This window comes from Engraulis encrasicolus, chromosome 10, assembly GCF_034702125.1.
Source record: "Engraulis encrasicolus isolate BLACKSEA-1 chromosome 10, IST_EnEncr_1.0, whole genome shotgun sequence".
Lineage (NCBI taxonomy): Eukaryota > Metazoa > Chordata > Actinopteri > Clupeiformes > Engraulidae > Engraulis > Engraulis encrasicolus.
In genome coordinates this window covers 17,107,315-17,124,814 of record NC_085866.1, presented here as the reverse complement: position 1 = coordinate 17,124,814, position 17,500 = coordinate 17,107,315, and the positions used below count along the sequence as shown (strand labels likewise).

The 17,500-nt window shown below is 44.6% G+C and overlaps 1 protein-coding gene across 3 annotated transcripts in view; it reads right to left on the bottom strand.

Moving 5' to 3' along the window:
• znf385a (zinc finger protein 385A) overlaps positions 1-17,500 on the bottom strand; it is a 203,986-nt gene that overhangs the window by 91,712 nt on the left and 94,774 nt on the right. Inside the window, exon 1 of one of the 3 annotated variants that reach the window (XM_063208210.1) lies at positions 4,657-4,716. The exons of the other annotated variants lie outside the window; for them this stretch is intronic. Within the exon in view, the coding sequence (XP_063064280.1) occupies positions 4,657-4,675 (19 nt within the window). The 5' untranslated portion in view covers positions 4,676-4,716. Of the gene's footprint in view, positions 1-4,656; positions 4,717-17,500 lie in introns of those variants that run through there. 3 annotated transcript variants of the gene reach the window in all.

Genomic DNA, 17,500 nt, shown 5'->3' with positions numbered 1-17,500 from the left:
ATACAATACTGTAATAAATACACCGCAAATAACAGAGCTGTGTGCTTGGCAAAGGCCAAATAGCCTGAGTAGGAAATCATAGAAAGCACATTGTGTGTTACAGAGTGTGTGGAAGGGGTTTAGTATGTAATAGTCTACTTGCATTTTTCCATAGGAAAATCAGGATTCATCAAGAAAAATCACACACAACCACAAAAAAATGACCCGTGGATATATTGTCACTGTTTATGGACATGCTTCACATTCATGATCGTTTCCTTCTAACCTCCTCCTCTGTCACCATCTCAATACTACAATGGCATCTGAGTTGCAGCAGAGGAGGCAGGCCAAGCGGCAAGCGGCAAACCAGCCCAAGAGGCAACAGCACATGAAAGATGCACAAGCACCACATCACATAACATCACTGCAGAGCGCTGTGCTGTGGTGCGCTGCGCTGCTGTGGTGCGGAGCACTGGGTTATTTCCGGCCTTTTCTCCTCCAACAGGAGCACCTCACGAACACTGTGGCCACTGCAGAGAGTTGCGGTGCAAACTCATAGCAGAGGAGAGCAGAGCAGGGGGGTCGGGGAGAGAACATGCGGAGCGTGGGTGCAGAGGGTGGATGGGTGTGGGTGGAGGATGGAGGTGGTGGATGGATGGGTCTGGATGAAAACATGACTAAGGAGCAGGGGGGAGTGGTGGTGGTGATGGTGGGGGGTTGGGAGAGGGGTGTTAGTGCAAGAGGTGGCTATGATGGATATAGAGGATAGGGGGTCTGTGGAGGGGTAGTGTGATCAGATCAAGAACATGCAATGACTCAGGAACAGTAGGGCAGGACTGGAGAGCTGAAAGCTGTGGCTACGATAGGTAGAGAATGGACCCCTAATGAACAATGCATCCATGAGATGCAGAGAACATGCGATGGTTCAGGATCAGGTGGAGAGGTGGTGGTGGTGGTGGTGGGGGGACTAAGGAGCTGAAGGGGCCACGATGGAGAGAGAGAGGAGATACTGAATAGTGTGCATGATGACATCAGTAGCTGAGGTTACAGCAGTCAGGATAAAATAAACACACACACACACACACACACACACACACACACACACACACACACACACACACACACACACACACACACACACACACACACACACACACACAGAGACATGCACTGCACGCACACATATACACACATACATGCTGTCCCATTAGATAAAGCATGTGTTCATTTCCAGGAGAGCTTGTTAAGATTAGTGCGGGGTCTCAACAGCAGAGTAGAATTCTCCTTTTATGTGTCTGCACGTTATTTACTGCCTATAAGGAGAGGAGAGGAGAGGAGAGGAGAGGAGAGGAGAGGAGAGGAGAGGAGATGAGAGGAGAGGGGAGGAGAGGAGGAGAGGAGAGGAGAGGAGGGGAGAGGAGAGGAGAGGAGAGGAGATGAGAGGAGGAGAGGAGAGGAGGGGAGAGAGAAAGAGAGAGAGGAGAGGAGAGGAGATGAGAGGAGGAGAGGAGATGAGAGGGGAGGAAAGGAGAGGAGAAGAGAGGAGAGGAGAGGAGAGATAGGATAGGATAGGAGAGGATGAAATGGGACAGGAGATGAGATGTGAAAAGAAGAAAGGAGACGGGGGGAACACGTAAAAAAGTAAAAGAAAAAAAGAGAAGTGGAGGAGAGAGGAAAGGGGGATAGCATAAAAAAGAAGAGAATCAGAGAGCCAATCGAGCTTCAGTACAAAAAGCAGAAGCGGGGAAAGCAGAGCGAGGGGATTAGATGGATGTGGCTGAATACCCTGGTGATTTACATAGATTTCTATAATAGCACCAGTAAATCCAAATGAGGTGTGTGTGTGTGTGTGTGTGTGTGTGTGTGTGTGTGTGTGTGTGTGTGTGTGTGTGTGTGTGTGTGTGTGTGTGTGTGTGTGTGTGTGTGTGTGTGTGTGTGTGTGTGTGTGTGTGCCTGTGTGAGCGTTCGTATTGTGCCAGTGTGTGTGCGTGTGTGTATGCTGTGCGAGTGTTTGTGTCTGTGTATGTACTGTGTGCCAGTGTGTGTTCATGTGTGATCAAACTTTGAAATGAAACCGTTCAGATCCCGCTACAGTAGCCTATCTGAAATCACACTGAGAGCAACACTTTGATTTTGTCAGTTTATGCCTGGGCCCACAACATAAAGAAACACACACACACACACACCACAGTCAAATACGTAATTTACCACTGTCCTCTACCCTTCAAAAGAAACAGGTCCGTCCAAATACATAAGTACACGACTGCTTCACCACCTGCAAACCATGTCAGACAGAAGACCATTGTGTGTGTGTGTGTGTGTGTGTGTGTGTGTGTGTGTGTGTGTGTGTGTGTGTGTGTGTGTGTGTGTGTGTGTGTTTGTGTGCGTGCGCGCGCGCGTTTATTAGTGCTCTACGAAACAACTTCCCCATTTTACACTTTACATAGGCAATATCTGCGTAGGAGAGGTGCTGAGGCGGTGGTGTATTTATATTTTAATGCGCACTTTTCATAATTTCGAGGCTGCATGACACCTGCATTTACGCACTTGTTGTTTACATACAGCATATGGGGCCAAAGCTGAGAATGCGCTTCCTGCTCCGTGAGGAGACAGCGCTTACTGACCAAACATTTTAAAAGCACATCAGCATGAAATGCGAATCATGCCAAAGGAATAATAGATATCGTGCTTGTGGACATTACGCTTAGTCGGCAAACGAATTGTGTGTACAAGACAAAACCCCATGATGGCGAAATGAATAGAGGACCATGGCATAGTCTATACCTCAAATGTAAACAGTGGCTGCTGAATCATAAAGGTCTGGCTTGGCTTGACTCGGCTCGGTTTGTTTACCTCTAATTATGGAGAGTTCATGTCACACATCTCCCTGATCAAACAGGATAATTGTGTGGCCGTTTCGTTTCCCTGTGTGGAGGCAGGGGGTCGCCTGTTGGCTGGCTGGCTGGGCTGTTGACAGTCTTACAATCGGCGTTGGGCGGCGAGTGTTCAATGTCAGAGTTCTCTTTTGATGATTTCATTAGAGTGTGGGACACCGGGGGCCGTGCCTCGATGGGCTAATGCGACATTGTCTGGAGAGTATCTCATTACACTGCTTTCAATTCATGATATCCCAGGCCTGCTGGTGATTTCCCCTCGCTATGCCTTTATGTCAGGAAAACGAGTTTTTATTGTATAAAGCAGACTCTTTGGAAAATACTACCCTCAGTATGCCATGCCGTGAGCTATGTCAGTCATCTTTATTATCTTAGGTACTGAGAGGCAGATTTGGATGAGAGCGGTAAGGCAATAACGATGCTGTTCCTGCAATTTTGATCAGGGGGACAAAAGCAACGGCATGACACGCTTTAAGCCAGTGCAGCTCTGCGCAAGTGGCAGTTAAACGGATGACCTAATGCGTCTAGATTGAATTTTACTCAACTCATTATTTATCATTGTCCATTTGGCTCGTCCACTTAAGAAGTTTACTTACTTAAGCTTTATAACAGATGGCCAGCCATTACAGTTTGCGATACACTTAATCTTAATGACGGTCGGACACATTGAGTTATTTGGGTTTAACCATAATGCCGCCATTAAGGCTCTAACTAAAACGCTTGATTTTAACACGTGCGCGGGTCACCAGACAGCGGATCCACATACTATACCGCACTTGAATTATACAATAACCTTCCGTCCAATTATCACTGACCCATTCCAGCAGTGCCTATAGGAGCACACATCTTGATGTTTATGTTTCCCCCCTTCGCTTGGTATAAATTGGCATGTGACCGTTGTCATAACGGTAAAGACCTATAGATTTTCATGTTTTATAATGGTGTTATGACAATGTAGGGGAATGTGATTATTTATTCTCTGCCGGTATTATGAACGCGTCATATTTGCCCTTGGGCCCGTCGCGCGCACAGCTGTGACCAACACCGCAGAAATGGACTATTCATTTGGCCAATTTCAACTCAATTACCGCCGGGCCGGTCTCATCACCCGTCGGTCTGTTCCCCATTTCTCTACCGTCTGCCCCCACGGAGCAGCAGCCACCTTCACCTGACCGACAGACAGGCAGATTGACAGCGCGAATCTTTGACAAAACAAACACGTTCCCGAATCCTACCGTATATAACTGATATCTGCTGGAGGGACGCGATTTCGTTTTACCCAGTAGGAGTGTGGCCAAAGAACATATCGCTTGCCTAAAGACACGTGTATTGCTCACCCAAAGCCAAAATTCAGTGCAAGACATCGCGTGCAGCACATGCCTCTTAAAAATTAATTGCACAATGTATGCGTTAAAAAAAACCGTTTGGATATCACCAAGCGACCTTGAGCGATTCCATAATTAATCTTATTGCGAGCGTGTCATTACTTCACTCATAACCAGCTGCGTCTTCAACGTGTTAAACAAGAAGCCAAAACCAACATTCATCCTCCGTGTGAGCGAGTGCACCTTGCCTGCGTCTGTTAAGCTCACTCTAGCCCAGCGGTGAACTGTGAGCCAGTTACAATCGAAGGCTGTTCCACAGAGTGGGGAATAATATCACCTTCAGTCGGCGCGCATAAATCACAAACACACCATAATCCATAATGATTGAAACGACGCTGGACTCGGTCGAAAGACGCTGGAGACTACTCAAAAAAGTTGAAAACACTTGAGCTACTCACCTGCGGAATCTACCCACATTATCCCATTCGACGAGGCTGTTTTGCAGTCCAGGCTTGACTGGGCACGTTGCCGGAGATGCAGTGTTTAGCCACGGGAAGGAGCTGTTGTGTCCCCCCTCCGCTTACAACTGACAACTGACACTTCTCAACATGGTGATGTGTAGGCTGTCTCCTTAATTATGTTCTATGTAAATATTTCAGGAGAAAGATATTACCCTATTAAAATTAGTATCAACATGGGCATATTGTGGATTAACTAGTGCCAGTGTGGATTAAAATGATGCGTTTTTCACATTCTGCTATATGTAGGCTAAAAAGTTAAAGGTTGTAAAGTTTATGTGGAACTGAATACACAAACCACAGTGTCCGAGTGTTGTAACCACAAAGACAAAAAAATATATACGGAAATGTAGGCCTACCTCCCTGCTTCCTGACCAAAAAGTCCGTGAGAACTACCGTATTGGCTCTTACGCAGAATAATATGTGACTTTAAAGTTGGTGTCTGCGCTGCGTTGATATATGGTCGAGATAAGGTTGTGAAGGGCCAATGGCAAAGCCTGTGGGCGCAGGTCTTCGAGCGCGCAGATGGTTATTGCTTAAAGCCTAACTTTATGCAGGTGTTTGGATCTGGCAGCTCCGGGCATGCTGTTCTCTAAAGCAATATATCACCTTAATACTTCATGTTATTGAATACCTGATATTTTTTTTCTTTCTGTCGTTATTTATGTCTGTGTTATTAGCTGTGGCGTGTACGCTGAAATAACTGTGTCGTCGCGAGCTCTCATCTAAGATCCCGGTAGACATTAAATTATGTTTAATCGAAACTAAATTATACTGGCTTGTGTTGGACATGGTTCCCTGCCACCTCTAAAATTCTATCATAAGCACTTCTATGGAGGGACGGAGATAAACAACCTCTACTGGAAAACGAGCCCGGGGAGGCGGCGTGGTGGTGTGGTGGTGGAGTGTAAAGGCTGGCGGAGGAGTTCAAAAACCCCTTCCATCACTGCCTGTGATCGCACCAGCGAGGTAAGCACACACCCGCCTCTACTCAGCATAGCGTATCCATTTCAAATGAAGGTAATCTTCGTCCGTTTCCAACACATCAACCTACACAAATATAGCCGCCCGGTCCGTATGCTATTCGTGGGCAGAGAACCTTTCAAACACCTGCATACATACTACCAGTAGCAGAGTAATGGACTGATACAATCTACGGCTTTCATGACAGACACCCAGGCAGGATAATAACCTGCACGAAGCTGAAGAGCCCCCAGAAGGACCCGGCCTTGATCTTCTAAGTAGGCGAATCAAGACTGTGAAGCCTTAATTACATGGCCTGTCTCATAGGGACAGCTCTGCTGACTCCACTGTGTCTCCACAGTTATCCAGACCAATAGTCAGTGAAACTGCAGTCATTCAGACCAAATAGGATGTCCAACACAGAGGCTGCAGAGCCTTGCCAGAGAGGAGATATATGGGCAACAGTGACTGGTGGCTGGATTCACACACTGAGACTATGGCCCAATCTCAATTCACCCCTTGGCCCTACCCCTTACCCCTCCCCTCCGTTTTGTGTAGGGGTAGGGGTATCCCAATAGTCGTTAAGACAGAGGGGTAGGAGTAAGAGGGAGGGCTTTGTAGCCCTCAAAAAGGAGGGGTTCGGACAGGCAGACTCTGTTTGGAGGGGTAAGGGGTAGGGCCAAGGGGTGAATTGAGATTGGGCCTAAGTTAAGAGGCACAATGTTGCTCGGTACACCTCACCAGCACACCCATCCACCCCATAATACTACTCATCATCTCACACGTTGCCATGGCTATAGCTACAATACCTTACCCAAACCACGCACAGATAACACACATTAAACAAAATCAAACACACACACACACACACACACACACACACACACACACACACACACACACACACACACACACACACACACACACACACACACACACACACACACACACACACACACACCACAACACACACACGCACAGAAGCACACATGTTCCGGGAACAGAGGCAGATGCACAGGCTAATCCCACCGCCAGATAAATCTGCTCCTGGCTCCCAACACGACGCGCTCCGAAACCTGGAGCTGCTCAGCTTTTGTTCCACCCTCCAATGCCCTCAAGCGGGCACGCGGAGTGGAGGACATGAGAGGGGGGAGAGGCACGTGGGGTGGAGGGGAGGGGAGGAGAGGAGAAGGGGAAGGAGACATGCAGGGTGGAGGGGAGGAGAGAAGGGAAGGAGGCATGCGGGGTGTCGGATGGGGGGGACGTGTTGCTTGCTGTATAGGTTCAGGTGAAATCCAGGCCAAGTGAGATGGAGAGAGAGAGAGACAGACAGATAGAGAGAGAGAGAGAGAGAGAGAGAGAGAGAGAGAGAGAGAGAGAGAGAGAGAGAGAGAGAGAGAGAAGAGGGGGTGACGTTTCAGGCCTACGAAGGTTCACAAGGGTGGTCTGGTGGATCGGGTTAAGTTGCTCAGTATTCGTTGGTGCAGGTTTAGGTACAGACTGAGAGAACTCTGTAAAAAGAACCATGAAGGGGTGTGAGAGAGAGAGAGAGAGAGAGGAAGAGAGAGAGATGGATGGGCAAAGAGAGTCAATGACACAGCAATGAAGGGCTGAGGTTAAAGGTAGAGGTTAACAAGGAGGGTTTGGTGGAGGGGAAAGGTGCTGGATGTACATTGGGTGCATGTCAGCTCCAGGCCATGGGGTTGAGCTCATATAGGTACAGTTTGACATCCGCACAAAGGGGGGTCAGGGGGGCTGGTCATTGAGGGGTGGGGGGGGTCACGGTTGGAGGGTAGGTCTGGTAAGTGGGGAGAGTTTTGCTCACAGAGGTCAAAGCACAATGCACTGTAGCCCCTTAAATGCATGCCAGTGGCACACTGTACAGGTAATAGTCATTGAAAAGTTAACTACCATATAGTACTACAATACTATGACAACACAGGGCCTTTGGTAATGCACTAGGACTTGGTCATTGCCATTCTGGTAACAGCAACTTTATAGCACTGTGTCTTAACGGGTTAAGAGTAGCTCCGCTGTTTCTGAGCAAAAGACTCATTATACACACACACACACACACACTGTATAAACTGGAACACACACATATAACCATACACACGGAGGCACAGGCACACAGGTACGCACATACTCACACACAATTACTCGTGTGTGCACACACGCACACGCACACACACACACACACACAGCCCTGCAGTGTAGGGGGCCTGGATGATGTCAGAGGTAAGTGCCTCATTCCCCTCCTCCTTGCAGACCCATCCCAACATGCTCTCTCCCCAAACCCACCGTTCTACCTCCCCCATTCTACCACTCCCACCCTGCCTAAACGCACCTTCCTCTCTCCTCACCTCTCCTCAATCCCTCCCTCCCCCGTTTCTCTCTCCCCAGGCACACCTTCCTCCCTGCCTCCCCCACCTTGTCCAGCTACACCTCCCTCTCTCCGTCCCTGCCCCATTCCTTTGCCCCCTCCTTCCTTCCCTCCCCAATCTATTCCTCTGTCCCTCATCCCTCCCTCCCTCCATTCCTCCTCCCCCACCCCACGTCTCCCCTTATCTCCCTCTGCAGTAGGCTACTGCGCCACAGTCAGCCCTATAGCCTAGAGCAGCACCAGCTGCCTATTTGCTTACCTCGTCATCTCCCTGTCTTTCTACCTGTCTGCCTCCCTGTCTGTCTACCTACCTAACTGTCTGACTGCCTTCAACCTCATCTTCCTGCCTGTCTACCTACCTGCCTGCCTGCCTGCCTGCCCGCCTACCTGTCCATCTACCTGCATGTCTAGCTGCCTGCCCGCCTACCTGTCGGTCTACCTGGCTGTCTATCTGTCTGGCTGCCTGTTTATCTGTCTAGCTGCCTGCCCACCTGCCTGTCTGCCTGCCTGTCTATCTGTCTGTCTGCCTGCCTGCCTGCCTGTCCATCTCCCTGCCTGCCTGTCTGTCCACCTTTTTTAAAACACAATTTCATTGCCCTTTTGACCATGATAATAAGCTCTTTAATTGTGAATCTTGAATCTTTAATATTTAAACGGTCTGTCTGTCTGTCTGTCTACCAGCCTACTCATCTCCCTGTCTGTCTGTCTGTCTGTCTGTCTGTCTGTCTGTCTGTCTGTCTGTCTGTCTGTCTGTCTGTCTAACAGCCTACTCATCTCCCTGCCTGTCTGTCTAACTGTATAAGCAGTGACTGCATGGTGGCCGCTGCTTCCCACTAGTGATGTACCAATTCTTGATTTTTAAGGTTCTGCCGAATACCAAATCTACTGTTTAAGATTCGTCCAAATCCAAAACTGAATACTGAATCCTATTCTGATCATCAGCCAGTACATCATAATGCAGTAAAACCTTTGCACGTTTTCGTTTCTTAACAGTAAGATAGAGAAACTGAAGGGATATTTTATTATTTTATGTATCTTCAAATTAGGCAAAACATTAAACATTGACAACGTAATCACGTCATACTTGCACATGTGGTAGGATTCGGCTTGGTTGGCACCCTAGGGTTTGCCCGAAACCAAACCCGTCACTGTAACGTAAACAAGGTCGAATCTGTCCGAATCCAAAACCAAATCTTAGATTCAGTACATCCCCACTTCCCAAACCACCACCACCATTCAGAAGAACCAGATGCACAGACATAAGCATTAGCATAAGCTGCTACATCTGATTTAGCTCCCTCACAGCTTAACACTATAAAGAATGCAAACAATATTATCTGTTTAATCACAGTTAAAAAAAACATTATGGCTCTCTGAAGGATTATAGAATTATATCATGGCTCTAGGTTGGCCTACAGATTAAGATAATCACTCGTTTTAATTTTTTGTTATTAGTTTATTACGTTTATACATGTTCTAGTATATACTGTACGACATTATCAGGGGTCATGTGGGATAGCATATCATAAATGATGGTTCTGTGTGCTTAGCTGTGTTGACATAAAAAGGAGGGGTGGAATCTGTGGTGAATGCTGGTAGTGTTATGCGGTCAGTCATCACACCATCATTGTGTGTGTGTGTGTGTGTGTGTGTGTGTGTGTGTGTGTGTGTGTGTGTGTGTGTGTGTGTGTGTGTGTGTGTGTGTGTGTGCGCGCACATGTGCTTGTGTGTGTGCGTGTTTGTGTGTCAGAGTCTCTTATGTGTATGTCAGTGTGTGCTATGGCCAAAGAGGTGCGGATCAGAGGGGGGGAAACGGGTCTGACGGGACGCGGACGTCTCGAATGACAGTTGGTCATTATGAGTCACATAGAGGAGAGTGGTGGAAAAGCACACAGGGGAGTTACCACTACCTGTCTACACTGTGTACAGGTGAGAGAGACAGAGAGAGAGAGAGAGAGAGAGAGAGAGAGGGAGAGGATGATGCACACACACAGACACACAGAGGTGTGGATATCGTACTCTATCTTTGTGCTCGTAATGCTTCATATAGCAGTGCTTTCAAAAGCAAGGTTTGCTGGCTCAATCAGACATAAACAGTAAACATTCTTTTTGTATTATGTCTCGGTGGAGTTTTATTGTGTCTGAGAAGGAGTTTGGGCATGCCAATGTCAGTGTGTGTGATTGTGTGCTTAGTATACTGTGTATGACGGTGTTTGTGTATGTAAATACAGTAGGCGTGTGCACACGTGCACGAGTGTTTGTGTGTATAAATAGGTGTGTGTGTGTGTGTGTGTGTGTGTGTGTGTGTGTGTGTGTGTGTGTGTGTGTGTGTGTGTGTGTGACAATGTGTATGTAAATAGGTGTGTGTGTGTGTGTGTGTGTGTGTGTGTGTGTGTGTGTGTGTGTGTGTGTGTGTGTGTGTGTGTGTGTGTGTGTGTGTGTGTGTGTGTGTGTGCGCGTGCGTGCGTGTGTGTGTGTGTGTGTGTGTGTGTGTGTGTGTGTGTGTGTGTGTGTGTGTGTGTGTGCGTGTTTGTGTGTGTGTTGGAACTGTATTTTATTCTATATGAAAGCAAACATGTTGCCGTGGCACAAATGTGCCCTTTCACATTCAAGAATTCCTGTTCAAGGCTGCAGAAGATAACTGGACTGTGCGAGGACTTTATCTGTACCAGAACAATGGAATGCCCAAACACAACAGAGTTGCATCTCCACATGGCAGGCCAAGGACTGTGTGTTCGTTGCCTGATTATCATAGACTTGCAATCGAGATTCGATCTGCAGCGCCGCCGAAGGTGTTGCGTCACTAGGAGGGCGCAGCCTGGCTAGTGTGTTCGTGTGTTTGTGTGTGTGTGTGTGTGTGAATGAATTAATCTCTATCCGGGTACGCCCCCTTTTCCCTTTAGCGGATAGAGATAATTGTTATCAGGGAAAATCCTCCAATAAATATGACTTATGGCTATTACATCGTTTAGAACGAGTGGGGAAAATGGTAGCTGACGGTTCTCCCCATCCGCTCTCCAAGCCGGTTTGAAACTTAATTAAGGATTCTCTGTGTCTTTCATTTCAGGTGTTTCATATTTACAAATGTTAAGGGTTTGAACCTAACATTTACTTGGTCCTTCAGAACCGGATCCCAAGATACCCGACGATTCCAGCACGCGAGGAGGGAACCAGGAAAGTCTGTGGCCACAGCACTAAGACCCGTTTCCGGGACTGGTCTCTCCCTCGCAGGCTGGGATCCGACGGTTGACGGGAATCTTGAAAAGACCAGAGAATCGTGAGTAGGCCTACATTTTTATTTTTATTTAAAAAGGATTGAATGAAAAGACGGTAAAATAAGAGAAGACAAAACCCTGACAATTCTAGACTCTATCAGGTAAACGTAAAGGGAGGGCAGACTCCCCTAGTACGAGAAACTAGTTTAAATTCTGTGTTCTCTGCGTTGAGAGAAAGTGTGCGTGAAAGGATTCGTATTACCACTCGGTAATACGTTTCATACCAATACAACAAGGTTCAAATAGCGAGTCTTTGTGGAAGCCTGTATGCAAGAAGATTCCACCTGTGAGGTTGAAGTGAATCTTACCACAAACGATCGTTGATCGCTATCTTGTTGAAAAGTGTATCCAACAATAGAGGCACTGTAGGTGTTGTGACGTTGGACTAAATTCATAGAGACAAAATGGGGGGCAGTAACAGCAAAATAAGTGAAAAGTTCCTTGCTGAAATGCAATGCAAGGACTGGAAAATTGTGCATAGAGAAAATCCTAGTGCAGTAGCACCGCTGTGTTACTGGGTAAAAAACTATGGGTTTAATGGAAATTTGTCTACAACAAACCTAACATTTATGGCCTGGCCAGCAGGGCCAACAGGAACACTACAATGAACACCAAAACTATCACGGCCAACGTCGAGGCCAACACCAAAATTCCTGACTAGACCGAGAGCACCAGTATCGACCGTACGGGCATGGCCCCTCGGCCGATGACTGGTTTGATGATTATGAGGAAACGGGCGGGGATGTGGAAGAGGTAGACGTCGTTCTAAACTTAGAGGGATTGTTGTACCAAGAAAAAAATTAGACCTGAAATTACCCTTCTGGTCAAAGGGACCCCCGTACGTTTCCTCTGTGACTCTGGTGCTAGCCGCACTGCAATGCAGGAAATAGCAAAAATAGCAAAACTAGTGTGAAAATGACAGCCATTTGGATTACTCACTGAGCAGTTAATGTCTCAGATAGCCTACCATATAATAATAATAATAATAATAATAATAATAATAATAGTAATAATAATAATAATTGTATTTGTATAACACTGTGTCATACAAGGCAAGTAATATGGATATCTGTCTGTCTGTCTGTGTGGGCCCTATTGGTTGTATGAATTGTCCTAGTGGGACACCCCACTGTGTGTGTGAGAAAGATTGTATATGTGTCTGTGGAGTGTACGTGTGTATCTGTGGAGTGAGTGCCTAAATATGTCTGAGAGTGGAAGATTTTTTTTTGAGTGTTTAGTGAAGGTACTCTATTGTGTTCAGAGTTAGCTGGAGCTTGGGAGTGCACATGTTGAAACAACATTTTTAAATAAGAATAAGCCTTTTATTTTATTCTAAAATTCAACTTTGAGGTGTAGGATTTTGTCATGATTTTGTTTTTCCACACATTCTTACCCATTTATTTTTGATTAGGAGAAAACAGGGTTGTGGAGTTATGTTGTTTCTTTACTATTTTCAATTGAAAGTTAACATGTTAATGTTTAAGCCTTTAAGACACGGCATTATAAATTAGCTGTTACCAGAATGGCAATGACCAAGTCATAATGTATTACTAAAGGCCCCGTGCACTGTCATGGTAGTGTAGTGTAGTTGCAAAAGAGTTTGCTTTCATGATTTACAGTACCAAAATGTCTTTGTTTCTTCTAAAGAATAGATGAAGCTTTCTCCTTGTTCTTATTTTTTAAAAGAACAATGGGTTTGAGATCTTGAAATAACGCAGGCGTTATTTGATGGCCCAAAGGTGCTGTGAGTAAACCTAATTTGGACCTGGTCTGAGAGTTAGGTCACATGTGCTGAACATTTCTAGAAATTTAGGTTGTCATTTTGTTTTGATTGACGTTTAACTATGACTTATTTCTTTGTTTTATTTCATCGAATTTCTTGCCTTATTATGTTCTATTTTGATGAGTTATTGATCAATGGATCATGGGTTTTGGTTTAATTTTAATGAATTAATAATTTTAATTTTAATGGTTTATTTTAATGACTGGAGCACAATGTTGACTCTGATAAACTAGACTCTGAATACACAGAGGCGCTTGACAACGTCGCCCAAGCAAAGATAACAGTGTCCTATGTGTAGATGTTTACATTAGCTCGGATAGATATTAAAAGGCTCAGAGGCTCTCTCTAAGTAGCCCAAGGTCCTCTGCAGGCACCCTTATCAGACACAGCAGGCCCAACTATAAACATGCAAATTTCTGTGGCAGAGACAGAAAGACTCTTAATATTGAAACCTCCAACGGTGTATGCTAAACCACCTGTTTGTCACTGAAAAGACAATAAGACCTAAAAAAAACTGAACACCGACCTAGATAAAACAATACCAAAGCTTAAAGTTATGTTAAATATCTATCATTGTCATTAGTTTAATACTGTAAGTGTGAACATTGCTTCACATGGTGTGTGATGAGACATGTCAATGTTCTCTATTTGCTTTTAAAAGTTTGAATTTGATGACGTTGGGATCCTTATATTTTCATTTGTTTGATTTATAAACAAAGAGACAGTTGTCTCTCTGTCTTTTCATTTCAGTCGTCAACTTGCAATCAAAGTGAAAACTGATTGCCAATAAGGTTTTAGTTCTGTTACAAAATGTTTTATGTAACCGATACATGAAGTCAACCATTTTTTGCTCTGATATGATTTCAAATTGATCTGGCTTGAGTGTACATGAAGGAAAGTTGTTTTCCCTATATATATATATATATATATATATATTTTGTTCTTTGAGGAACAGGCCCAGTGTTATGGAAACGAGCTGAAACACAACTGATATGAATGGAAGGAACCTAGACAATACAAATGATCGCTAGGTTAAGTGAATTTTGTTTTTAATTTGATAAGTTTCACAAGATTTTCCCAGAGTTTGTTTTGTTTCAATTGGGTAATAATTTTAGTTATAACACTTGATAAAATGACAACTGTTATTTTTTTTTCTTTCTTTCAAACCATGGAAAGTTTGACCTAAAAGTTAGACAAGGTCTGACCTCTATACCAGATAAAGGGTCTGTCTGGTTGTTTGTTTCATTTTTCTTTTAAAGTTGCGTATTTTACAATGGCAGTTGTGTTTTCTTTCTTTTTATCTCTTACATTTTGATTGGTTCATCTAGTGATCTGTATGTCTGGGTGATGACAATGCATTGGATTATTGGATTATTATTGGATTCTCAATAATAATCCATTATTGGATTCTCAAATATTATTGGATTCTCAAATATTACTCATACTCAAATTTTTTATTTTTACAAAATACATTTTTGAATGTACTGACATTATTGGCAGGAGTTGGGCTAGGCCCCTATATCACCATGACCTCATGACAAAAGGACAGTGAGGACTGCATGCCAATATATTTCAGTTCTGTTACAAAGTGATTTATGCAGGCCTAACTATCATGTAAAGACAGCTAATACTATGGGTATAGTCATTTTGTACGGCATGCTTAATTTTTCTTCTACATTCTATATTGGATGAACTATGTGGTCAACACCACATTTTGTCAGTTTGCGTTTATCGCCTATTCTGTAAGGAACTGTAATGTAAACGTGAGCCACAATAGTCAGATACTGACCAGAGTAATTTTCTTTTTCATAATTTTGCTCTTGATAGATTGTTGTTCCCCGGGAATGTAGAGCTATCTATTTTATTTTGATTATAGATTATGAGAGAATGGTTGGGCGGCTTTGGGATTTGTTTTGTCTAAACTAACAAAACATTTTTTGTTTCTTCTCTATTATAATGCTCTCTAATCTGTTACAACTGCGCACCTCCTCCACACTAATGTCTGTGTGTGGATGAGTTGACTTCTGAGAGCTTATTATTTTTTTTTAAAACAAATGTTTGAAAAAGCCTGCCTTGATGTAGGCTATGCGAGTGATTCTCTGATTCGGCTACACTTTTAAGTCCGTGGATTTGATTTGCCAATTCCACTAACTATTAAGATTAAGCTTGGCAATTTGTTTGTTTGGCACTATGTAAACATCTAGGTCATTTAGTTGGGAAAAATACTGATATTTGACTTTTTGCTTTTGCCAAAAGCGTAGGGGAATCGTAGAATCACTCATGCACCTATGAACTGGAGGGTGTTGGAAGATGTTTACTTCTCATCATTTACTGTGCTCAAAGTCTGTTTCGGAAATTACTTAAGTCTTATTGAGTCATGTGGATGGCACATGTCTCAAACAGGAGAGATATTTTAGGATTAATCAGTGCATCAAACAAATATGTGTATAGGGCACATGTTAAATGAAACCTTGTTCTGAAACTTCACCCCTTAACCTAACCTAAAACAAACATAAGAGAGCTACAATGTGGAATCAAATTGCATCAGGGTTTGAATCATTTGTATGTTGGTGGTGTACTATAAACAAAAATGTGGACAGAATGAACAACATCCACTATAAATGTGCAGGCGCTGGGCAACAAAACTGAATTCGGGTTCAGGGCCATCCATGAACAACTGAAGGCAACCTGCCTAATGGCATTCCAATCTCGTATTGCGGTTGATATGCTTTTGGCCGATAGGAGTGTGTGCTCTATTTTTGGTTATCAATGTTGTTCCTTCATACCGAACAATACGGCAGCTGACGAAAGTCTCACCAGGGCGATAGAGGGACTGGGATCCCTCAACCAAAAAGAAAATGAGAGACCACTCCGGGGTCGATACTTCAGTGTGGGATGGTTCCTCTGACATGTTTGGCCAATACAAACAGTTGGCAGCGTCCATAATCATGTCTATTGCAATATTTGCGGCGATCCTCACGTTATGTGGATGTTGTTGTATTCTTTGTATTAGAGTGTTGTGCACCAGATTTAGTACCACTGCCATTGCACAAATGGAAGAAAAAATGTCAAACCTATATGCTCTTCTAACTAGACAGGATAGTGATGTCGATGACACTATGATGATGTTGTTGGTGGAGACCATGAGCCTCCACACCAATCTGACGATTCCATCCAGGTCCCTGATCTGTTCCCTGACCCAGGGGATTATGCTCGGGGCCTCTAAGTGTACCTATTTAAAGAAAAAATCATTTGAAGTCATCACTGGATGATGTTAATGTTTGTCTCTATATAGAATAAACAGGGGGAAATGTTGGAACTGTATTTTATTCTATATGAAAGCAAACATGTTGCCGTGGCACAAATGTGCCCTTTCACATTCAAGAATTCCTGTTCAAGGCTGCAGAAGATAACTGGACTGTGCGAGGACTTTATCTGTACCAGAACAATGGAGTGCCCAAACACAACAGAGTTGCATCTCCACATGGCAGGCCAAGGACTGTGTGTTCGTTGCCTGATTATCATAGACTTGCAATCGAGATTCGATCTGCAGCGCCGCCGAAGGTGTTGCGTCACTAGGAGGGCGCAGCCTGGCTAGTGTGTTCGTGTGTTTGTGTGTGTGTGTGTGTGTGAATGAATTAATCTCTATCCGGGTACGCCCCCTTTTCCCTTTAGCGGATAGAGATAATTGTTATCAGGGAAAATCCTCCAATAAATATGACTTATGGCTATTACATCGTTTAGAACGAGTGGGGAAAATGGTAGCTGACGGTTCTCCCCATCCGCTCTCCAAGCCGGTTTGAAACTTAATTAAGGATTCTCTGTGTCTTTCATTTCAGGTGTTTCATATTTACAAATGTTAAGGGTTTGAACCTAACAGTGTGTGTGTGGTTATTTAATATGCGCGAGAGGAAGGGAGTTTGTTTGTGTATGTGTGTGTCCATGTCCATGTGCATGTCATACAAATGTGGTCAGTGGAGCAAAACGGAAATGCTGTTTTAGACACATCCATCACATCCCTCCTGCCTCCCTCCTTATCAGATCTTCAGATGCCATGCAGCCAGGGTTGCCAGATGAGGCTGATGATTTCCAGCCCAAAAAAAGCTCAAAACCCGCCTGGAAGCACAAAATCCCGCCCAATTCTATTGATTTCTATGGTAAAAATTGGGCGGGTTTTCCTGCAAAATGACATTTTTACCCGCACACGGCCATCCTAAGCAGCCCAATTGGGCGGGAAACAGCCCAATCTGGCAACACTGCATGCAGCATGAACAGCTAGCCTTTTGTCCACAGGCCCGGCTGTCTTCGCTGCATTCGTTCGCCATGTGTAACGCTCTTCTCATCTCATTTTATGTTCCTCTCCTTCTCCTTTCTCCTCTC